General features: G+C 43.5%; 1 protein-coding gene across 1 annotated transcript; it reads right to left on the bottom strand.

Annotated features, from left to right (window-relative positions):
- Window positions 1–2984: 2984 nt before the first annotated feature.
- LOC133659002 (myosin light chain kinase, smooth muscle-like) lies at window positions 2985–25124 on the bottom strand. Its single transcript, XM_062061593.1, has 19 exons — window positions 24381–25124; window positions 16559–16675; window positions 16400–16459; window positions 15763–15810; window positions 13420–13547; window positions 13189–13345; window positions 10948–11138; window positions 10693–10804; window positions 10586–10618; window positions 10387–10471; window positions 10048–10251; window positions 9676–9893; window positions 9483–9606; window positions 9253–9405; window positions 9054–9177; window positions 8883–8973; window positions 8593–8721; window positions 8412–8524; window positions 2985–4450 (listed from the first exon to the last, which is right to left on the bottom strand). Exons 1-19 carry the CDS (start codon window positions 24751–24753, stop codon window positions 4313–4315), a joined length of 2598 nt encoding a protein of 865 aa, XP_061917577.1. The 5' UTR covers window positions 24754–25124; the 3' UTR covers window positions 2985–4312.
- Between the last annotated feature and the right edge of the window lie 333 nt (window positions 25125–25457).

The raw sequence follows: 25457 nt of genomic DNA, 5'->3' as shown, positions 1-25457 counted from the left end.
TCATTCACACAAAAGGGTTGTTTCTTTCTGTTATTAATATTCTGGTTCCTACATTATATATCAATATATATCAATAAAGCCTGCAAGGGATACAGTCCATAAGCACACATGATTGTGCGTGCGGCTGGTCCACTAATAGTACTAACCTTTAACAGTTAATTTGACTCATTTTCATTAATTACTAGTTTCTATGTAACTGTTTTTATATTGTTTTACTTTCTTTTTTATTCCAGAAAATGTTTTTAATTTATTTATCTTATTTTATTTTCATTTATTTTTTTAAAAAAAGGACTTTATCTTTACCATACCTGGCCAGGTATGGTAAAGAGGAACATATTCTAAGTAACAAAGACTTAATTTAGAGTTATTTGGTTAGGGTTAGGGCCAGGGTTAAAGGGTTAGGGTTATAATAAGGCCATGCCGAATAAGGCATTAATAAGTACTTAATAATGACTAGTTAAGAGCCAATATGTTATTAATTTGCATGTTAAAGGCCTACTGAAATGATTTTTTTTTAATTTAAACGGGAATAGCAGATCCATTCTATGTGTCATACTTGATCATTTCGCGATATTGCCATATTTTTGCTGAAAGGATTTAGTAGAGAAAATCGACGATAAAGTTCGCAACTTTTGCTCGCCGATAAAAAAAGCCTTGCCTGTACCGGAAGTAGCGTGACGTCACAGGAGCTAGTATTCCTCGCAATTCCCCATTGTTTACAATGGAGCGAGAGAGATTCGGACCGAGAAAGTGACAATTACCCCGTTAATTTGAGCGAGGATGAAAGATTCGTAGATGAGGAACGTTACAGTGAATGACTAGAGAGGCAGTGATGGACGTATCTTTTTTCGCTCTGACCGTAACTTAGGTACAAGCTGGCTCATTGGATTCCACACTCTCTCCTTTTTCTATTGTGAATCACGGATTTGTATTTTAAACCACCTCGGATACTATATCGTCTTGAAAATGAGAGTCGAGCACACGAAATGGACATTTAAAGTGACTTTTATCTCCAAGACAATACATCGGTGACACACTTAGCTACCTAGCTAACGTGATAGCATCGTTCTCAAATGAAGATAGAAACTAAATAAATAAACCCCTGACTGGAAGGATAGACAGAAGACCAACAATACTATAAAACCATGTACATGTAACTACACGGTTAAAAATTCTCAGCCTGGTAAGGCTTAACTATGCTGTTGCTAACGACGCTAAGGCTAATTTAGCAACTTAGCAACCGGACCTCACAGAACTATGTACTCTTCTCCTTTTTCTATTGTGTATCACGGATTTGTATTTTAAACCACCTCGGATACTATATCCTCTTGAAAATGAGAGTCGAGCACGCGAAATGGACTTTTAAAGTGACTTTTATCTCCAAGACAATACATCGGTGACACACTTAGCTACTGAGCTAACGTGATAGCATCGTTCTCAAATGAAGATAGAAACAAAATAAATAAACCCCTGACTGGAAGGATAGACAGAAGACCAACAATACTATTAAACCATGTACATGTAACTACACGGTTAAAAATTCTCAGCCTGGTAAGGCTTAACAATGATGTTACTAACGACGCTGAGGCTAATTTAGCAACTTAGCAACCGGACCTCACAGAACTATGATAAAACATTAGCGCTCCACCTACACCAGCCAGCCCTCATCTTCCCATCAACAGCCGTGCTCACCTGCATTCCAGCGATCGACGGCGCGACGAAGGACTTCATCCTTGGGTTTGGCGGCAAGCATCGGCTAGGCGTCTTCTAAGTAAGTAGTCCTTGTTGTGTTGCTGTAAGTATTGTACTTAGCCGCTAAGACACCGATCGATCCCACCTACAACGTTCTTCTTTGCAGCCTCCATCGTTCATTAAACAAATGGCAAAAGATTCACCAACACAGATGTCCAGAATACTGTGGAATTTTGTCAAAGAAAACAAGAGGTTTTTCTATCGGGTCCGATGGGGTCCAACCACTTCTGTACATTTTCTGACGTCACACGCATAAATCATATCCAAAGGAGTTTTTCAACCGGAAGTGTGGCAGGAATTTTAAAATTGCACTTTATAAGTTAACCCGGCCGTATTGGCATGTGTTGCAATGATAAGATTTCATCATTGATATATAAACTATCAGACTGCGTGGTTGGTAGTAGTGGGTTTCAGTAGGCCTTTAATAAGCAACTAATTAATGGTGAATATGTTCCCCATACTAAAGTGCTACCATGTTTTTTTTACTGGTGTACAAAATGAACCGTGCATGAACATCACCTTGTTCAAACAACAAAACCAACACAGTGCATAAACTCACAACAAATTACACACCCGCAAATCAGTGTGACTTCTGCTTTTGCCGTATCCGTAATACGCCGATAGGGAGAAGTTTTTATTTACACGATGAGTCGGGTGTGTTTTGACCTCCGCCGAACCCTTGAGGCCGACTCACCGAACCCCTAGGGTTTGATCGAACCCAGGTTAAGAACCACTGGTGTAGAGACTCCAGTCGCTACAGTTTAAGGTCATCCTTGGTTGGTTCCTGGAGCCAACACAAGTCTTAGTAAAAAAAAGTCTTCAGATTTGCTGCTATGGTCATGGGATAAATTACAAACGGATCTGAGGCTACCTGAACTCATCACTTTGGGGGAATTTCAGGCCATTCTAAAGTTTGAAAAGCTGTTTCTATTGGGCACTGTACTTATTTTTCATTTGTTTTTATTGAATATATATATATTTTTTTTTAACCTATTGCGTGTTTTTATGTTTATGTTGTAAGTAATTTGTGCTTTTAACTTTAGTGTGTGACTTCTACGGTTTGTTTTTGTTGTTCTATGTATTGATGAAAGCTGTTTTTTGCTGCCCTCTTGGCCAGGTCTCTCGTGTCAAAGAGATTTGAATGTCAATGAGTTTTTACCTGGTTAAATAAAGGAAAATAAAGATAGAATAGAATAGTGTGAGGTGTAATGAAGAGATGCGCACCACAGTCATTGGTTTGTGATTATTTTATTACTTAAGTGTTAGTCAGAAAGTACACTGGCAGTGTTGTCATACATGTCAAAGTCATATAGAATTGTACAAACGAGACAGGAACCTTCTTCGTACACAACTAGTTGAAAAAAACCAAATGCCTGCCAGTTGTGACGTGCGGCAAATCTCCAAGGTCGGTGTGTGCGTGAAATAAATGTACATATACAACACACATATATCTGTGAAATGTTTAGTTCAGGGGGGTGCGGACTTTTTTTTACTGAAAAACCCGACAATGTAGGGGCCAGATTGACAAATAAAGTCCTGTTATCTTAAAAATTAATCCTACTTAGATACGCTTTGTGTTATAGGACTATTATTTTTGAATGTATAATTTCAGTTTTGCTGTTTTACAAAGTACCACATGCCAATAAAAGGACTTTGGACACCCCTGGTTTAGTTGAATCCATTCTGTGAATATTGTATTGAAAGAAAGTGCTGACGTCATTTACAAAGCCGTAAAAAAAAAAAAAAAGCATGTGTGCGCGCTTCAACACAAAGTTTTGGCTCAGGGCTGTCTCGTGATTGCAAGGCCACTTGTTTGATCCCCGTTGCTCGTCGTCATCAGTGTGTGAAGGAGGCCATGTGGTGAAAGCACAGTGTCACCCAGTGGGAACACAGCAAACATGTTTGGAAGGCAGCCAAAAGGAAACCATGGCGACAGCGTCGCTTTAAGGCTCACACACATTCCGCAAGAACAAACTACATGAGAAAGACGTTTGTGTGTGGTGTACTTATAAATAATGATTATCACAGTTGTCACTCCGGCTGTATTGACAGAACTGGGTCAACCTGCAGGTTGGGCCGTTAGCTCATTTTTTTTTTTTTGTTTTTAGATCATTAAGTTAAAAGACAAACTTGTGATTTGGTGTCTAACTTTCCACCACCTTGGCTGTGCATCATGTGAGCCAGCTCTGTGAATATCAGGCGCCTTCATCCTTTCCCTGGACTCACAAAGGAAGTAGAAGTGCACAGCTTCCTGGTCGGGGGTGGGGGGGTTCCTTGCTTCCTGCCAGAGTCCAAGGCTGTGTCTCAAATGGAATACTTCCGTCAGTCAACTGAGTCAGGCCAATTTTGACAGCGTAGTTCTGTCCCAATCCCCTTGCTTCAAATGAGGGCTTTTAGTTTAGAAGCCCCTTCCCTTCCCCATATGGAGCCAAGATGGCGACTGGTACAGTTAGTGTCCAATACCGCACACTCACCACTTACTTCTCATTGTGATCGCACTCGTGCACTCAAAAGTGTAAGTACGGAAGTGCGCCGGTTGAGACACAGCAAGGAAGTGGCTTCACTCTTCTTCCTCCTCCTCTTCCTCCTCCTCTTCCTCCCCGGCCATCACCTCCACCAGCAGTTCGGCGGTGCACGTGGCCTCCCCCAGACTGTTGACCGCCTTCACCGTGTATTTGGCGTCGTCGTCGCCCGACACCTGTGGAACGCAGTGAACAAGATTCAAGATGGCGACACGAGCAGGTATAGGGTTGGGGGGAATGATCGATTGTTCGATGCATCACGATTGGGACGTGGATGATTCTGAATCAATTAACATCTAAATATCGATTACTTAAAGGCCTACTGAAATGATTTTTTAAAATTTAAACGGGGATAGCAGGACCATTCTATGTGTCATACTTGATAATTTCGCGATATTGCCATATTTTTGCTGAAAGGATTTAGTAGAGAACAACGACGATAAAGTTCGCAACTTTTGGTCGCTGATAAAAAAAAGCCTTGCCTGTACCGGAAGTAGCGTGACGTCACAGGAGAAAGGACTCCTAACATTTTCCTATTGTTTACAATGCAGCGAGAGAGATTCAGACCGATTACCCCATTAATTTGAGCGAGGATGAAAGATTCGTGGATGAGGAAAGTGAGAGCGAAGGACTAGAGAGGCAGTGCAGGACGTATCTTTTTTCGCTCTGACCGTAACTTAGGTACAAGGGTTCATTGGATTCCACACTTTCTCCTTTTTTTTACTGTGGATCACGGATTTGTATTTTAAACCACCTCGGGTACTTTATCCTCTTGAAAATGAGAGTCGAGAACGCGAAATGGACATTCACAGTGACTTTTATCTCCACGACAAAACATCAGCGAAGCTCTTTAGCTACTGAGCTAACGTGATATCATCGGGCTCAAATGCAGATAGAAACAAAATAAATAAACCCCTGACGGGAAGGATAGACAGAAAATCAACAATACTATTAAACCATGGACATGTAAATACACGGTTAATGCTTTCCAGCCTGGCGAAGCTTAACAATGCTGTTGCTAACGACGCCATTGAAGCTAACTTAGCTACGGGACGGCGGCGGCGGCGGGCGTTGTAGCTTTCGACGACACCCCGGCCGCCATCAGTCGGCAAGAAACATATATTTCCCCAAAGTTACGTATGTGACATGCACGTAGCGATACGCACGTACGGGCAAGCGATCAAATGTTTGGAAGCCAACGCTGTACTCACGGTAGCGCGTCTGCTATCCACCTCAAAGTCCTCCTGGTTGTGTTGCTGTAGTCCGCCGCTAATACACCGATCGCACCTACAGCTTTCTTCTTTGCAGTCTCCATTGTTCATTAAACAAATTGCAAAAGATTCACCAACACAGATGTCCAGAATACTGTGGAATTTTGGGATGAAAACAGAGCTTTTTTGTATTGGATTCAATGGGTCCGAATACTTCCGTATCAACCATTGACGTCACGCGCATACGTCATCATATCTAGACGTTTTCAACCGGAAGTGTGGCAGGAAATTTAAAATTGCACTTTATAAGTTAACCCGGCCGTATTGCCATATGTTGCAATGTTAAGATTTCATCATTGATGTATAAACTATCAGACTGCGTGGTCGGTAGTAGTGGCTTTCAGTAGGCCTTTAAGTGTGTTAAATAAAGGATGGCAGATTCTAAAACAGTGGTTCTTAACCTTGTTGGAGGTACCGAACCCCACCAGTTTCATATGCGCCTTCACCGGACCCTTCTTTAGTGAAAAATAAAAATAAAACATTTTTTAAATTAAGGACAAAGTTATGTTTTTTTACTGGTGCACAAAATGAACCGTGCATGAACATCACCTTGTTCAAAGAACAACACAAACACAGTGCATGAACTCACAACAAATTACACACCTGCAAATCAGATGGAAAATTAGAGGGAAAATTGTTTGGAGGGTATCCATAATACGCCGATAGGGAGAAGTTTTTATTTCCACGATGAGTTGGGTGTGTCTTGACCTCAGCGGCAGAGGCTCCGCCGAACCCCTGAGGCCGACCCCTAGGGTTCGATCGAACCCAGGTTAAGAACCACTGTTCTAAAATGTGGAACTAGCGTTGTCACACACAGAGAAAAACACAGCAGGAGAGGACCGCTAACCGCTAAAATTAGCTTGAAAGTGAGGCAGTGAAACAATAACAGGACTAGAAATTGCATTGCCCTGTGTGTGCAAACCGCCGATGCGCGTGAGTGGAACTAAAATGCTTGAATGTCCAGGGTGAGTGGAGTGTGTGGATGTTGGAATGGTTCGAATGGTTTGAGAAATGCGGTATATTGAGAGGTTTGTATATTTCCCATCCCTTTTCAATGGAATTCCTGGTAATTCCAGGAAATTAGGGAATCCTCGGCACAGGGAAACATGCTTGCTTGAATGCCCAGGGTGAGTGGAGTGTGTGGATGTTGGAACGGTTCAAATGGGTTGAGAAATGTGGGATATTGAGAGGTTTGTATATTTCCCATTCATTTTCAGTGGAATTCCTGGTAATTCCAGGAAATTAGGGAATCCTCGGAACAGGGAATTATGCTTGCTTGAATGTCCAGGGTGAGTGGAGTGTGTGGATGTTGGAACGGTTCAAATGGGTTGAGAAATGTGGGATATTGAGAGGTTTGTATATTTCCCATTCATTTTCAATGGAATTCCTGGTAATTCCAGGAAATTAGGGAATCTTCGCAACAGGGAAACATGCTGGCTTAAATGTCCTGGGTGAGTGGAGTGTGTGGATGGTGGAACGGTTCAAATGGTTGAGAAATGTGGGATATTGAGAGGTTTGTATATTTCCCATTCATTTTCAATGGAATTCCAGGAAATTAGGGAATCTTCGCAATAAGGAAACATGCTGGCTTGAATGTCCTGGGTGAGTGGAGTGTGTGGATTTTGGAACGGTTCAAATGGGTTGAGAAATGTGGGATATTGAGAGGTTTGTATATTTCCCATCCATTTTCAACGGAATTCCTGGTAATTCCAGGAAATTAGGGAATCTTCGCAACAGGGAAACATGCTGGCTTGAATGTCCTGGGTGAGTGGAGTGTGTGGATGGTGGAATGGTTCAAATGGGTTGAGAAATGTGGGATATTGAGAGGTTTGTATATTTCCCATTCATTTTCAATGGAATTCCTGGGAATTCCAGGAAATTAGGGAATCTTCGCAATAAGGAAACATGCTGGCTTGAATGTCCTGGGTGAGTGGAGTGTGTGGATGTTGGAACGGTTCAAATGGGTTGAGAAATGTGGGATATTGAGAGGTTTGTATATTTCCCATCCATTTTCAATGCAATTCCTGGTAATTCCAGGAAATTAGGGAATCTTCGTAACAGGGAAACATGCTGGCTTGAATGTCCTGGGCGAGTGGAGTGTGTGGATGGTGGAACAGTTCAAATGGGATGAGAAATGTGGGATATGCTGAAGTTTGTATATTGCCCATACATTGTCAATGGGGAGAAATTCCGGGAAAACGGGGAGTTTTGGAAAATGGAAAATATATTTTGCCTTTGATGTCTCGGAAAAGCAGTGTGTGTGGATGGTTGCAAGGTCTGAATCGGGTAAAAAATGGCGCAAGATTTTGGGCATTGTCGAACTTTGGAATATGTCCATTTATTTGAATGGAAATGTCCTGGAAATCGAATAATTAAGGGAAAACCGGGAATTTTTGAAAATATTGATACAAGCACAATTGTCCTCAATGATATGAATTGGTGTTGGAATTTTACGAATCGGTTGAAAAATGTTGACGTAGTAACAGTTTGAACTGAGAAGGGATGTTTCGGAAGTCCTGGAATTTTGGGAAAACCGGGTATTTGTACCGGCTCACGATTCCCGTTTTACGTTTTGAGACTTGAACGGTTATGATTGGATGAAAACTGTGGGCTGTGGCCTCCGGCAAACTTTTGCGGCAGAATAATAATACTGAATAGATGCTTTTTCGGGTGTAGAATACTAAATGTGTGATTGCTTGGGCACTCACACAATAACACAAGTCTAACTTTTAGCAGAGTAACCAGCTAAGACGTCATTAATGATCGATTGACAGTCGTAATGAATTGTGAGGAGTCTAAATATTCCTACCCCTCCTAGCAGGAATGTGACTTGTGTCCATGGCAATTGCCAGCATTGAGCTCTGACCTCAGAAATGACCAGACTGCATTTTCCGTCCTCGTCGTAGTCGATCTGGAAGTGTCGAGTCTCCTTGATAGGCTGCTCGTCTTTGTACCACACCACCTCGGGATCGGGGTAACCTGCGATTGTAAAGAGCGCTAAGCGTCGTGAACGGACGGGACTTCAGAAAGGCGGGATGGGTGGGTACCATCGATCTTGCAGTCAAAGCGGGCGGCGCTGCCTTCAACCACCTCCACGTCCTTGATGACCGCGCTGAAGGTAGGCTTGCACTCCACTTTCTGCTCCAGCTCCAAGCACTCCAGGAACTGGTTATCTTCTACACACGCAAGTCAAGAACCACGTTGGCTCATCGCTGTAGCAGCTAAGTTACCCAACCCCCATTCTCGTTTACTTGCAACTTCCCATCTCCGACTTCACAATGACATTATGTTCACACACTACCCAACCTCAACAACATTCTGGGAAGTTCTGGTCTACCTTCAGTGGGCGAGCCCCTCTTGGCGCTGACCCCGGCCATCATGGCCATAGACGACAGCCTGCCGATGGCTCGCACCGCATGACCCGTTTTCTGCCAGGGAACCACAAGCATTCACTTCCTGTGTCAAGGATGAAGATGGTGTTGCAGATGGTAGATGTCCTGCGGCTTACCTGCCATTTCCTCCTAAGGATGTACTTCTTCATTCTCTCCTTGGACAGCTTCTTGGCCTTCATGGTGTTGGTGTCTTGCTTGAGCCAAGCGTGTTCAAAACACTGAGGACAGGTCAGGCGCTTCCTGCAACGCCACACAGCTCCTTTGTTTTGTTGCTCTCTCTCGCTATCCCCCCCTCAAACAAGAAGACCTCCTTACTTCATGTCCTTCTTCAGCAGCTGGGTGATGAAGTCTTTGGCGGTGTCCGAGATCTCATCGAAGGCCTCATCCTCAAAGTCCCACGTGGCCGAAGTCACGTTGGCCAAAGTCTCGTTGTCGTCGTCGCCCATGAAGGGCGAGAGACCGCTCAGCCTGTTGGGATGTATGCAGGGAAAAGTTTCACAAAGAGATAACAGCTTTTTCTAACACTGAATGACTGCGGTACTCACAGTATGTAACAGATTACTCCAATACTCCACATGTCAGTTGGGTAATTGATAGCTTCATAGTTGATCACTTCAGGAGCCACAAACTCTGGTGTCCCAAACAGAACTTTGAGAGTTCCAGCATTTTCTGCAGGAGATCACAAGGTCAAAGGCGATATTTTTACATAACTGTCAATACTGCCACGCGTGTCGCCACCTAGCCGCCTGGCGAGGCCGAAGTCAATGAGTTTGATCTTGCTGCCCATCTTGTTGACACACATGATGTTTTCCGGTTTGAGGTCAAGGTGCACGATGCCCTGCTTGTGGATGAAGCCCACCCCGTCCACGATCTGCAGCATGTACTTGATCACCTCGCGCTCCGATAACTCAAAGTCTTCGTCGATGATGCGCTCAAACAGCTCGCCACCGGAGATCCTACAAACCACGTTCCAGAAGTATTTTGTTAGGCGGGAAAATTACAAAAAAAAAGCGTGTAAGAGGGAGAGAAGCTGTTAGAAAGAAAAATGTTTGTTTGTGTGTTGGTGTCTGCCGTCAGCCGATCAGCAGAGTGGACTGCTGTATCACCTACATCTCCAGCACCATGACGATGTCAGACTTGCCCTCGAAGGCGTCCACGCACTGGACAAGCTTGGGATGATGGAGGCTATTCATGATGCCTATCTCGTGCCGGACGTTGTCTTTGTCCTTGACTGAGTACGCCTTGATGAACTTCCCTGCCCATACCTTCTTGGTGGCCTTCTCCACGAGCTTGAAGACTTGTCCGAACTTCCCCCTGCATACCAACACAACACATTCACTCACCAGGGACTTCTGTACGTACAGGGCAGTGGCTAATGGAGTCAATTGCTTGTCCAGAAGCAGCAGAAATGGTGCCTTCTAGGTCGCCTGTGAACAGGCGGGGTCTTACGTTCCCAGCCTCTCCTCCACGTCGTACAGCTCTTTCACCTTCATGTCTGCTCGGACCGCCACCTGTCTGTAGTCTGGCTCTTTCTCTGAGTGTGACACATAGGAAGACAGGGTCAAAGGTGGCGTCATTGACTGTGAACAACAACCCTATTTGTACCCCCAGGTCATCAACAGTAGAACAGGAAATGTGAGTATTGTACCGTCATCCTCTTCCTCCACCTCATCCTGGTTCTCTGTCAGGACAGGTAAAGGACATGTTAGTCCACTTAGATGGCATCAGTCCACATTTATTTGCGTGAGTACTTACCATCGTCCACTAAGCCCACTGTTATAGCCTCTGACTCAGCGCCTGGCTCGCTAATCCCGTAGATGTTCTCTGCTCGGACCCTGAACTTATACTGGCGTTCCGGAAGAAGATTCTAGAAGCGAACGGGAAGTTGATGAGACGGTGGTGTTGCAAGGCTGGAGCTCACACTCAGGAAAGGGAATTTATATGGGTGAAGATATGGACATTGACATAGATACAGTATAATTATGGACATAGTCGTGGACATGGACACACTTGGATGTTGTAGGATGTGCTGTTGCAGGACACCAGCTGTGTCCACTTTTGGTCCACAGAGTCCCATATCTCCAGGTGGTACGACTGCACGGCGCTGCCGCCGTCATAAGTTGGACCGTACCAGGACAGCGTCAGACTAGCCCGCTTGACATCTGACGTCGCCGGAACCTTTGCTGGGGGGTCGGGTTTATCTGAGGAGAGATGACGGATGTCAACAGGATTATTGGAGATTCTGGTGACCATTTGTTGTAGTTTCTTGACGTTTGGGCATACAAGAGGTTTATTTTTCCAATTGTCCTTTCTTAAATGACTAAAATCTTCTCTCTCTTTTTTTTTTGACTTCGATGAACGTTTCCAGGACGCAAATCTGGTCAGGATTATACGGCATGGCAGAGGTCAGTCGAGGTCACGTGAAGGATGAGCTGACAGGAAACATGTGACCGGTGGAGCGCTCGCTCCGCTGCCATAAAAGGTATCAAACAGTCAGCGCACCGCTGCAAACGCTGCGTTTGTGTTCCCAAAACAACGTGAACCTCTCCGACATGCTGCGTGTCAACCAACATGGAGGACTTGGGCATGATGACCTAAGGAAGTGAAGCGAGACAGCACCGACTTTCCTTCAGGCATTTTTATTTGGGCAAATATTTTGAAAGCTTCGATGCCAAGGCGTTAAAACGGGGGTCGGTAACCCGCGGCTCTCTAGTGCAGCCTTCTTTTTCTGCGCCCTATTTTCAGAAATGTATGAAAATGGAAAAAGATTGCGTAGAGAAAAGGATAATTTGTTTTAATCTGGTTTCTGTAGGAGGACACACATGACACAAACCTTCCTAATATGTTTGTGTTTATGCTTCACTGATGAGAGTTTTTGGCGAGCGCTGTTTCGTCCTACTAATTTCGGTGGTTCTTGAACTCACTGTAGTTGCGTGGACTGTGATGCAACAGTTTTCTTTACATGTATAATTTATGCCACTCCTTCTTTGTCTCATTTTGTCCACCAAACCTTTTATGCTGTGCTTGAATGCACAAAGGTGAGCTTTGCTGTTGTTATTGACTTGTTGGAGTGCTAATCAGGCATATTTGGTCACTGCATGACTGCAAGCTAATCGATGCTAACATGCTATTTGGGCTAGCTGTATGTACATATTGCATCATTATGCCTCATTTGTAGGTTTATTTGAGCTCATTTAATTTCCTTATGTCTTCTGTGTATTTAATTGATATTTGCATGTCTCATGACACATTATCTGTATGTAATATCGGCTGCAATTCTGATAGTTGCATGTGCGCGATGTTGTTCCAGACCACAGCAAACGTTACCCAACTTGCTAAGGTTGTAATAAATCCATTAGAAAAAGACAGCCTGTCGTTCCCCTTAACTTGGACACACACATCTGTACCTCTGGCCATTCTAAGACAGTCATTTGCAGGAGTTATCTCACCCTCTGAGAAGCCTCCGTTTTACTAATGTTTTCCAAAGTTGTAAAAATGTGTAGAATCAATATTAAAATTTCAACATCTCTATCAATGAAGATTTGTGTCAGATACTGTATTTTTCGGACTATAAGTCGCAGTTTTTTTTCATAGTTTGGTCGGTGCGACTTATACTCAGGAGCGACTTATGTGTGAAATGATTAACACATTAGCGTAAAATATCAAATAATATTATTTAGCTCATTCACGTAAGAGACTAGACGTATAAGATTTCATGGGATTTAGCGATTAGGAGTGACAGATTGTTTGGTAAACGTATAGCATGTTCTATATGTTATAGTTATTTGAATGACTCTTACCATAATATGTTGCGTTAACATACCAGGCACGTTTTCAGTTGGTTATTTATGCCTCATATAACGTACACTTATTCAGCCTGTTGTTCACTATTCTTTATTTATTTTAAATTGCCTTTCAAATGTCCATTCTTGGTGTTTTATCAAATACATTTCCCCCAAAATTGCGACTTATACTCCAGTGTGACTTATATATGTTTTTTTTCTTCTTTATTATGCATTTTCGGCCGGTGCGACTTATACTCCGGTGCGGCTTATACTCCGAAAAATGCGGTAGTCATTTTGATAGTAGGCTAGTATAGCTAATATCGACACTTACGTCATGTCTTGCCTTCATTACAAGACTGTATGCCAAGACGGCGACTATTGAAGGTGCACGCATACCATTCGGGGCCCAATATACCTGCTGAAATGAGTCAGGGTGCATGGAAGAGGAGGGCGCAGTGACGCTTACCCACGATGGTGAGGTTGAGTGCCGCCTGTCGGAGGCCATACTGGTTCCTCAGCTCGATGGTGTAGCAGCCGCAGTGCTCCTGTTGGCCACTAGAGATGGTCAAGTGACTGCTGCTCTCTGTGCTGGTGATGGTGATTTCCGGCGTGCCCTCCTGGATCTGAACACAGGTGTGCGGGCGCGCACGTTTACATGCGTTGCAACGTTGTAACGTCGGTCTGGGATGGCACTCACAGGCTTCCTGAACTTCAGCCAGGTGCAGTTGATGGGCGGCGCGCCAGAAAACTTGCAGGGGATCTCCACCTTCTCTCCTGCCAGGATCTTCATGTCCTCTGGGAATTGAAGGATGTGCGGAGGCAGCGCTGTACACACACACACACACACACACACACACACACAACGCGTCACTACCTCTGTGTGTGTGTGTGTGCGTGCACTGCAAAAACTCAGTGTTCAAAAACAAGAAGAAAAAAAAATACGGGCTGATGTAACAGTTGGTTGGGGGGCGCATAATAAATGAAAATAACATAACATAACAACAAATAAATGAGGGTTATTTTATTTGAACCAAGCAAAATTATCTGCCAATAGAACAAGAACATTTGGCTTGTCAAGACTTTCCAAAACAAGTCAAATTAGCTAACCTCAATGAACCCAAAAATACCTTGAAATAAGTATTTTCTCACTAATAACAAGTGCACTTTTCTTGGTAGAAAATACAAATATGAGACCTTTTTTCTCAATATGTTGAAAAATATTCTTAAATTAAGTAAATGCTAGTGCCATTATCTTGACATAATGCTATTAAAATTAATTAAAGTACCAATGATAGTCACATACACACCAGGTGTGGTGAAATTTGTCCTCTGCATTTGACCCATCCTCTTGTTCACCCCCTGGGAGGTGAGGGGAGCAGTGGGCAGCAGTGGTGCCGCGCCCGGGAATCATTTTTGGTGATTTAAACCCCAATTCCAACCCTTGATGCTGAGTGCCAAGCAGGGAGGTTACGGGTCCCATTTTTATAGTCTTTGGTATGACTCGGCCGGGGTTTTGAACTCACAACCTACCGATCTCAGGGCGGACACTCTAACCACTAGGCCACTGAGTAGGTTTTTTACGAGCTCGGCATCATGATTTTTTTTTTCATGCTTGAAATACTAAATTATTACTTTAAAAAAGTGTTTTTATACTTGTGAGTGTTGATGACACAGCTTTGCAACAGTTGATATTCTAGTTCCAAGCATGTTTTACTCAATATAGGTCATCAAATCTCAGCAACAAGCTGTAATATCTTACTGAGATCATTTAGGACAGTGGTTCTTAACCTGGGTTCGATGGAACCCTAGGGGTTCTGTGAGTCGGGCTCAGGGGTTCGGTGGAGGTCAAGACACACCCGACTCATCGTGTAAATAAAAACTTCTCCCTATCGGCGTATTACGGATACGGCAACAGCAGAAGTCAGACTGATTTGCAGGTGTGTAATTTGTTGTGAGTTTATGCACTGTGTTGGTTTTGTTGTTTGAACAAGGTGATGTTCATGCACGCTTCATTTTGTGCACCAGTAATAAAACATGGTAACACTTTAGTATGGGGAACATATTCACCATTAATTAGTTGCTTATTAACATGCAAATTAGTAACATATTGGCTCTTAACTAGTCATTATTAAGTACTTATCAATGCCTTATTCGGCATGGCCTTATTATAACCCTGGCCCTAACCCTCTAACCTTAACCCTAACCAAATAACTCTAAATTAAGTCTTTGTTACTTAGAATATGTTCCCCGAGTGTCCAAAAAACTCTAAATTAAGTCTTTGTTACTTAGAATATGTTCCCCTAGTGTCCAAAAAACTCTAAATTAAGTCTTTGTTACTTAGAATATGTTCCCCTAGTGTCCAAAAAACTCCAAATTAAGTCTTTGTTACTTAGAATATGTTCCCCTAGTGTCCAAAAAACTCTAAATTAAGTCTTTGTTACTTAGAATATGTTCCCCTAGTGTCCAAAAAACTCCAAATTAAGTCTTTGTTACTTAGAATATGTTCCCCTAGTGTCCAAAAAACTCCAAATTAAGTCTTTGTTACTTAGAATATGTTCCCCTAGTGTCCAAAAAACTCTAAATTAAGTCTTTGTTACTTAGAATATGTTCCCCTAGTGTCCAAAAAACTCCAAATTAAGTCTTTGTTACTTAGAATATGTTCCCCAAGTGTCCAAAAAACTCTAAATTAAGTCTTTGTTACTTAGAATATGTTCCCCATACTAAAGTGTTACCAAAAACATATAACTTTGTCTTGAATTTGAATTTTTTTTTTTTAGTATTTTTCACTAAAGAAGGGTTCAGTGAATGCGCATATGAAACTGGGGGGGGGGTCGGTACCTCCAACAAGGTTAAGAACCACTGATTTAGGACCAAAACACTTAAAACAAGTAAAACACTCTAACATAAAATCTGCTTAGTGAGAAGAATTATCTTATCAGACAGAAAATAAGCAAATATCACCCTTATTTGAGATATTGAATTTTACTTAAATTTCAGTTTTTTCAGTGTGTGTGTTGGTGTGTGTTGGTGTGTGTGTTACCTTGCTTGGGAGGCGTCTTGGCTGTGGGTTTCTTTATGCGAGCTTCACCTGAAGACCAAAAACATGAGTGTGTGAGCTACTGGTCGCCCGGCTTGCGCGTGACCATATTTGGGCATCCTTTCCTGTTCTCGCATCACCGAATCCATTTTTCCACTCACCTCCATGATGGACCTCTCCTAGTCTAGCTCTACCAAGTAGGACGTCAACAGTCAATAGGGATGCTAACGTTAGCGGTGGTGCTAAATGTCTTTTTAACAGCTAGCACCATGCTATCAGCCTGGAACAATCGCACACGTGCACTTAAATATGTACACACACACACACACACACACACAGGTGCATGGTAAAGACATGAGCGTGTGCTGTTCAGACCTGTAGGGGGTGACGGTTACAATGTACCATGTGACACTGATGAATGTGCTCACGCTAACAAATGTACACAGAGACGATTTAAAATAGCAACATCAGCCTTGCCAGTGTGTGTGTGTGTGTGTGTGTGTGTGTGTGTGTGTGTGTGTGTGTGTGTGTGTGTGTGTGTGTGTGTGTGTGTGCAGTGGGAAGCAGTGATCCCTGCCTGCAGCTCCTTATTGGGACAAAAGGAGCGAGGCTGCTGCTGCTGCATATTTTGGAAACTCACTCTCTGAGGTTGGAGTCTTCTTCTTGGAATTCTTGTCAGCCGGAGAGTTTTCTGGAGGGTCTGCAAAAGACAAACCTCGTTTCTATAGGACGACACGCGCAGGCACACCCGAGACCCCGGGTCGCCGCACGTGTGATAGTTAAAGGAAGACGTTCTCACCGTCCACCAGGACCATGCAAGAGCACTCGGCGTGGCCCGCGGAGTTCTGCACCTTGCATTTGTACTGGCCTTCATCTTCTGGGAGAGCTTTGTCGATGGTCAGCGAGCAGAGGCCACCTGGGAACACACACGAAGAAAGAAAATCAACTTGTTGACCTATTTTGGCGTTCATTCATTCCTGCGTGACTTCATTCAGTCCATGAGTACACGTCAATAAGTGCACTTCGGTCCCAAGTGCGTCAGTTCTGACAGTTTGAAGTTAAAGTCCCAACGATCGTCACACACACACTGGGTGTGGTGAAATTTACTGTGGACTAGACTCTCACTATTATGTCAAATCCGCCATGGACTGGACTCTCACTATTATGTCAGATCCACCATGGACTAGACTCTCACTATTATGTCAGATCCACCATGGACTAGACTCTCACTATTATGTTAGATCCACCATGGACTGGACTCTCACTATTATGTTAGATCCACCATGGACTGGACTCTCACTATTATGTTAGATCCACCATGGACTGGACTCTCACTATTATGTTAGATCCACCATGGACTAGACTCTCACTATTATGTTAGATCCACCATGGACTGGACTCTCACTATTATGTCAGATCCACCATGGACTAGACTCTCACTATTATGTTGGATCCACTATGGACTGGACTCTCACTATTATGTCAGATCCACCATGGACTGGACTCTCACTATTATGTTAGATCCGCCATGGACTGGACTCTCACTATTATGTTAGATCCACCATGGACTGGACTCTCACTATTATGTCAGATCCACCATGGACTGGACTCTCACTATTATGTTAGATCCGCCATGGACTGGACTCTCACTATTATGTTAGATCCACCATGGACTGGACTCTCACTATTATGTCAGATCCACCATGGACTGGACTCTCACTATTATGTCAGATCCACCATGGACTGGACTCTCACTATTATGTTAGATCCACCATGGACTAGACTCTCACTATTATGTTAGATCCACCATGGACTAGACTCTCACTATTATGTCAGATCCACCATGGACTGGACTCTCACTATTATGTTGGATCCACCATGGACTAGACTCTCACTATTATGTTAGATCCGCTATGGACTAGACTCTCACTATTATGTCAGATCCACCATGGACTAGACTCTCACTATTATGTTAGATCCACCATGGACTGGACTCTCACTATTATGTTAGATCCACCATGGACTGGACTCTAACTATTATGTTAGATCCACCATGGACTGGACTCTCATTATTATGTTAGATCCACCATGGACTAGACTCTCACTATTATGTTAGATCCACCATGGACTGGACTCTCACTATTATGTTAGATCCACCATGGACTGGACTCTCACTATTATGTCAGATTCACCATGGACTGGACTCTCACTATTATGTTAGATCCACCATGGACTGGACTCTCACTATTATGTCAGATTCACCATGGACTGGACTCTCACTATTATGTTAGATCCACTATGGACTGGACTCTCACTATTATGTTAGATCCACCATGGACTGGACTCTCACTATTATGTCAGATCCACCATGGACTGGACTCTCACTATTATGTCAGATCCACCATGGACTAGACTCTCACTATTACGTAAGATCCACCATGGACTGGACTCTCACTATTATGTTAGATCCACCATGGACTGGACTCTCACTATTATGTTAGATCCACTATGGACTAAACTCTCACTATTATGTTAGATCCACCATAGACTGGACTCCCACTATTATGTTAGATCCACCATGGACTGGACTCTCACTATTATGTTGGATCCACCACGGACTGGACTCTCACTATTATGTCAGATCCACCATGGACTGGACTCTCACTATTATGTTAGATCCACTATGGACTGGACTCTCACTATTATGTTAGATCCACCATGGACTGGACTCTCACTATTATGTTAGATCCACCATGGACTGGACTCTCACTATTATGTTAGATCCACCATGGACTGGACTCTCACTATTATGTTAGATCCACCATGGACTGGACTCTCACTATTATGTTAGATCCACCATGGACTAGACTCTCACTATTATGTCAGATCCACCATGGACTGGACTCTCACTATTATGTTAGATCCACCATGGACTGGACTCTCACTATTATGTTAGATCCACTATGGACTGGACTCTCACTATTATGTTAGATCCACCATGGACTGGACTCCCACTATTATGTTAGATCCACCATGGACTGGACTCTCACTATTATGTTGGATCCACCACAGACTGGACTCTCACTATTATGTTAGATCCACTATGGACTGGACTCTCACTATTATGTTAGATCCACTATGGACTAGACTCTCACTATTATGTCAGATCCACCATGGACTGGACTCTCACTATTATGTTAGATCCACTATGGACTGGACTCTCACTATTATGTTAGATCCACTATGGACTGGACTCTCACTATTATGTTAGATCCACCATGGACTAGACTCTCACTATTATGTTAGATCCACCATGGACTAGACTCTCACTATTATGTCAGATCCACCATGGACTAGACTCTCACTATTATGTTGGATCCACCACGGACTGGACTCTCACTATTATGTTAGATCCACTATGGACTGGACTCTCACTATTATGTTAGATCCACTATGGACTGGACTCTCACTATTATGTCAGATCCACTATGGACTGGACTCTCACTATTATGTCAGATCCACCATGGACTGGACTCTCACTATTATGTCAGATCCACCATGGACTGGACTCTCACTATTATGTTAGATCCACTATGGACTGGACTCTCACTATTATGTTAGATCCACTATGGACTGGACTCTCACTATTATGTCAGATCCACCATGGACTGGACTCTCACTATTATGTTAGATCCACTATGGACTGGACTCTCACTATTATGTTAGATCCACTATGGACTGGACTCTCACTATTATGTTAAATCCCCCATGGACTAGACTCTCACTATTATGTTAGATCCACCATGGACTAGACTCTCACTATTATGTCAGATCCACTATGGACTGGACTCTCACTATTATGTTAGATCCACTATGGACTGGACTCTCACTATTATGTTAGATCCACCATGGACTAGACTCTCACTATTATGTCAGATCCACTATGGACTGGACTCTCACACTATTATGTTAGATCCACTATGGACTGGACTCTCACTATTATGTTAGATCCACTATGGACTGGACTCTCACTATTATGTCAGATCCACCATGGACTAGACTGTCACTATTATGTTAGATCCACCATGGACTAGGCTCTCACTATTATGTTAGATCCACCATGGACTGGACTCTCACTATTATGTTAGATACACCATGGACTGGACTCTCACTATTATGTTAGATCCACCATAGACTAGACTCTCACTATTATGTTAGATCCACCATGGACTAGACTCTCACTATTATGTTAGATCCACCATGGACTAAACTCTCACTATTATGTTAGATACACCATGGACTGGACTCTCACTATTATGTTAGATCCACCATGGACTGGACTCTCACTATTATGTTAGATCCACTATGGACTGGACTCTCACTATTATGTTAGATCCACCATGGACTACACTTTCACTATTATGTTAGATCCACTATGGACTGGACTCTCACTATTATGTTAGATCCACCATGGACTAAACTCTCACTATTATGTTAGATACACCATGGACTGGACTCTCACTATTATGTTAGATCCACCATGGACTGGACTGACTCTCACTATTATGTTAGATCCACTATGGACTGGATTCTCACTATTATGTTAGATCCACCATGGACTAGACTCTCACTATTATGTTAGATCCACTATGGACTGGACTCTCACTATTATGTTAGATCCACCATGGACTAGACTCTCACTATAATGTTAGATCCACCATGGACTAGACTCTCACTATTATGTTAGATCCACCATGGACTGGACTCTCACTATTATGTTAGATCCACCATGGACTAGACTCTCACTATTATGTTAGATCCACCATGGACTAAACTCTCACTATTATGTTAGATCCACCATGGACTGGACTCTCACTATTATGTTAGATCCACCATGGACTAGACTCTCACTATTATGTTAGATCCACCATGGACTAGACTCTCACTATTATGTTAGATCCACCATGGACTGGAGTCCCACTATTATGTTAGATCTACCATGGACTAGACTCTCACTATTATGTTAGAGCCACCGTGGACTGGACTCACACTATTATGTTAGATCCACTATGGACTGGACTCTCACTATTATGTTAGATCCACCATGGACTGGACTCACACTATTATGTTAGATCCACTATGGACTGGACTCTCACTATTATGTTAGATCCACTATGGACTGGACTCTCACACTTTTATGTTAGATCCACTATTGACTGGACTCTCACTATTATGTCAGATCCACCATGGACTGGACTCTCACTATTATGTTAGGTCCACTATGGACTAGACTCTCACAATTATGTCAGATCCACCATGGACTGGACTCTCACTACTATGTTAGATCCACCATGGACTGGACTCTCACTATTATGTTAGATCCACCATGGACTAGAGTCTTACTATTATGTTAGATCCACCATGGACTAGAGTCTAGTCCATGGTGGATCTAACATAATAGTAAGACTCTCACTATGTTAGGGGAGGAGCTAACATAATAGTAAGACTCTCACTATGTTAGGGGAGGAGTATATTTATAGCTAGAATTCACAGAAATTAAAGTATTTCTTATATATGTATATATATATATATATATATATATATATATATATATATATATATATATATATATATATATATATATATATATATATATATATATATATATATATATATATATATATATATATATATATAGTACAGTAAACAGTAATGAAAACACAGTTGTTCTACTAACTGTACTATACCTTGCTGCTTGCTTAACTATTTGAGTTTGTCTGGCTGGAAATTTTGGATATTACAACTTGAAATAGTTTTGAAGCAATGCATGATGGGAATCCGGATGTTGTGTGTCAGTGTATTAAGGTGCCGACTGGAATAAACACGCGCTGAGAAATAGCTCCGTGCCTGCCTACTTTATGGGTTATATATAAACCTATATGTAATATTCTTAGGTAATACGATCTCCGAGCGGTCCCTGAAGTATACACGAATATGATTGGCCCAAGGAACGAGGTACTTCCTGTTTTAGCGTTGCCTGAAATGTGATGTGTTATTCCCAGGAGTGGTGAATAAAAGTACAGTTAGCAGCAAGTCGTGTGTTGGCTCAACTTATTGCTACAATAAGGAACAAGACACTATGGATAACGGAGACATTTATAATAGTCTCCTTTTCAGGTCAGAGACGATGCTAAAGGCAGTGCCTTTAAGACACGCCCCCAACATTGTTTGTCCGGTTGTAAATCGGGAGATTTTCGGGAGAGGCACTGAAATTCGTGAGTATCCCCGGAAAATTCGGGAGGGTTGGCAAGTATGTGAATTTTGCCACACTTATGCGCTCAAAAGAATTAGCGTAAGTATAGAAGAGCGCCATTTGAGATTTATGCTACGTAGCCAAGATGGCGACGTTTGAAAGTGGTAAGCGTCCAGGGTTGCCCACTCGCCATTTTGAGCTCACTGCATTTTTCCCGCTCTTGTGCGTTTGGTGAACAAAGTATTCAATTTGAGACACGGTCTAACTCGTCTTCGTCCCCGGCTTGATGACGCCGGAATGCTACACTGCTAGCATGCTAACAAAAGTGCTGCTGTAGTTGAAATGATACATTTTGTTGCGTTGGATTCATATCGTCATGATGGGATTCCCACACTGTAAAAAAAAACAACCTATTTTTATGGTTAATTTACTCTAAATTTCTACTGTAATTTTTCAATTTTTTAAAAATAGTTTATAAAACTGTAGAATTGAAGACATTATCTGTAAATAAACAATCCGCCTGTTATTTTAAGTAGTATGCCAGTAATGACAAACTATGTATATCTTTATTTTTTTTTTACAGAAAAATACCAAATTAATTATACATAGCATTTTCTGTTCTCTTAAATTACTTTCAAATTCATGTAAAATTACAGTAATTATCTTTCATTAAATATGTAGCTTGTTATATAAAAGTCTATGTCCATACTAACAATCTAACACAGGGGTGTCAAACTCAAATACAGAGTGGGCCAAAATGTAAAACTGAACAAAGCCGCGGGCCAAGGTTGAACAAGTCACAAGAATACTTCGGCTTCTGTACGCACACTTCATCAACAGCCATACAGGTTACACTGACGGTGCCAGTATAAAAAACTTTAACACTGTTAGAAATATACGCCACACTGTGACTCCACACCAAACAGGAATGACAAACACATTTCGGGAGAACATCCGCACCGTAACACAACATAAACACAACAGAACAAATACCCAGAATCCTTTGCAGCACTAACTCTTCCTGGACGCTACAAAATACACCCCCGCTACCACCAAACCCCGCCCCCCGCCCCACACACACCTTGTAGCGTCCGGGAAGAGTTAGTGCTGCAAAGGGTTCTGGGTATTTGTTCTGTTGTGTTTATGCAGTGTTACTTTGCGGATGTTCTCCCGAAATGTGTTTGTCATTCTTGTTTGGTGTGGGTTCACAGTGTGGCGCATATTTGTAACAGTGTTAAAGTTTTTTTATTCGGCTACCCTCAGTGTAACCTGTATGGCTGTTGATGAAGTATGCGTTGCATTTACTTGTGTGTGCGAACAGAAGCCGCACATGTAAAGTGACTGGGCCAGCACTCGTTGGACTGGCTGAAAAGCAGACCTGACGATTTTCGGGAGGGGCGTTGAAGTATGGAAGACTCCCGGGAGGGGTGGCAAGTATTAAAAATTAGCGGTGAATGCGGTGTTACCGCGGCACCGCCGCAATATATAATCGGAGGGCCAGCTTTAGTGTTAGTTTGATATCGCCTCAAGGGCCAAGGGAAATTACACGGCGGGACAAATTTGACACCCGTGCTGTAGAATAAAGGTATTTTTCTGCAGAACTGTTTGCATCGTCACTTTATTAAAGGTGGTTGATCTTAACAATTCAGAAAAAATCTGTAAAATAAAGGTATTTTTCTGTGGAACTGCCAGCATTGTCACTTCATTAAAGGTGTTTGATCGTAATAATTAGGAAAAACTCTGTAGAATAAAGGTATTTTTCTGCAGAACTGTTTGCATCGTCACTTTATTAAAGGTGGTTGATCTTAATAATTTAGTAAAAATCTGTAAAATTACGATATTTTTCCCGCAAAACGTTTCAGGAAAATTTCTGTAAATATAATGTTTTTGATCATTATTTGGTTTACAATGTTTTACTTTAATTTTATGGTTTTCGTTTGGCAGCCGTAGCTGCACCTACTCAGTGGCCTAGTGGTTAGAGTGTCCGCCCTGAGATGGGTAGGTTGCGAGTTCAAACCCCGGCCGAGTCATACCAAAGACTATAAAAATGGGAGCCGTTACCTCCCTGCTCGGCACTCAGCATCAAGGGTTGGAATTGGGGGTTAAACCACCAAAAATGATTCCCGGGCGCGGCACTGCTGCTGCTCACTGCTCCCCTCACCTCCCAGGGGGTGAACAAGGGGATGGGTCACCTCGTGTGTGTGTGGCTACCATTGGTACTTTAACTTTACCTTGAATCATTCCCACTTCCTGTTCCATAACAAACAAAGTTTGATGGTTGCTTCCTGGCGTCGTGCACGCTAAGTGTCTTCACGGTGTGTGTGTGTGTGTGTGTGTGTGTGTGTGTGTTTGTGTGTTGACCTCTGACCTTCATTGGCAAGGACGATGAACTTGGACGGTTTGATGAGTTTCCCGTCCAGCGTCCAGCTGGCCACGCCGTCACCCGCGGCGGAGACGCGACACTGCAGGCGAAGACGTTGTCCATCCAGCACGGTGGCGTCGCTCAGCTTCTCGGTGAACTGGAGCGCCTCGCCGCCGCCGCCCCCGCCTCCGTCCACGCAGTTGTTGGCCGCCGGCTTGTGGCCTTCGCCGTTCTTGTCCGCATTCGCCGTCTTCTTCTCAGGGGTGGGCGTGTCGGCGGTTTTCTTCTTGTTTAGGACGCCACGGAAGTCCACCTGTGGCGTGGCGTTGGCGTTGGCCTTGCGATCTTTGACCCCCTTCAGGTTGGCCTTGAAATCCATCGTCGGCGAGGCCTCGCTGCCCGATCTTAGTCCGGCTATCGGTGGTGACGGCTGGGCGTCCCGGCGGCGAGTGGACGTGGAGCTGCGGCCCCCCCGCCCCGCCTCTGGTGCACCTCCTCCCGGCTGACCTCCCTGCTTTCTACGAAGGGATGCGGCCGGCGGCGCCCTGATGCTCCTCCTCCTCCTTCTTGTGGCGCTCCGTCTGCTCCTGCGTGGCGTCCTGCCACCGTGGTCCGACTCCTCTGCCTCCCTTCTCTGGGCGAGCGAGCACACAGACAGATGGAGGGAGAGAATAAACAGCTGGCTTAAAGCCCCTGGAAGAAGAGGAAAGGCCACGCCCCCTCCAGCTGAGGGGGGTTGGGGGGGGGGGGGGGGGGGATGTCCACTCCAAATGTTACATCACAAGTGACTGGTCTGGCCAAATAAGGTCATTGAGCCAGAACACACAAGAAGACGCCGTCGCCGGTTCCCACGTCGCCCGTCCCGCCGGACGCCGCCTTCCTCCTCGTCAAACATGGCGGGGATCAGGAAGTGACGTCACCATCATCACACCTGACGGCCAGCCCTGGCGCTAGCAGCGGTGGACTCACGGTGGCTCCCGAGCTCTCCGAGAGACAAACAGGAAGTGGCGGCTCTGATTGGGTGAGCCGATGGTCGGATTAGAGGAGCTTTAGGGAAACGTGGGCATGTAGGACGGCCCGTGG

This window comes from Entelurus aequoreus, linkage group LG10 (genome assembly GCF_033978785.1).
Source record: "Entelurus aequoreus isolate RoL-2023_Sb linkage group LG10, RoL_Eaeq_v1.1, whole genome shotgun sequence".
Lineage (NCBI taxonomy): Eukaryota > Metazoa > Chordata > Actinopteri > Syngnathiformes > Syngnathidae > Entelurus > Entelurus aequoreus.
The sequence above is the reverse complement of the archived record's forward strand: the minus strand, read 5'-3'. Positions and strand labels throughout refer to the sequence as shown.

What these genes read in the sequence shown, in the direction of transcription:
- LOC133659002 (XM_062061593.1), bottom strand. Translation starts at nt 24,753, where the DNA reads ATGGATTTCAAGGCCAACCTGAAGGGGGTCAAAGATCGCAAGGCCAAC. An exon ending in GAGGGGCTCGCCCACTGAAG is followed by an intron (nt 8,722 to 8,882) that starts GTAGACCAGAAC and finishes TTGCGTGTGTAG; the next exon opens with AAGATAACCAGTTCCTGGAG. An exon ending in GCAGTCTGGTCATTTCTGAG is followed by an intron (nt 4,451 to 8,411) that starts GTCAGAGCTCAA and finishes TGCGTTCCACAG; the next exon opens with GTGTCGGGCGACGACGACGC.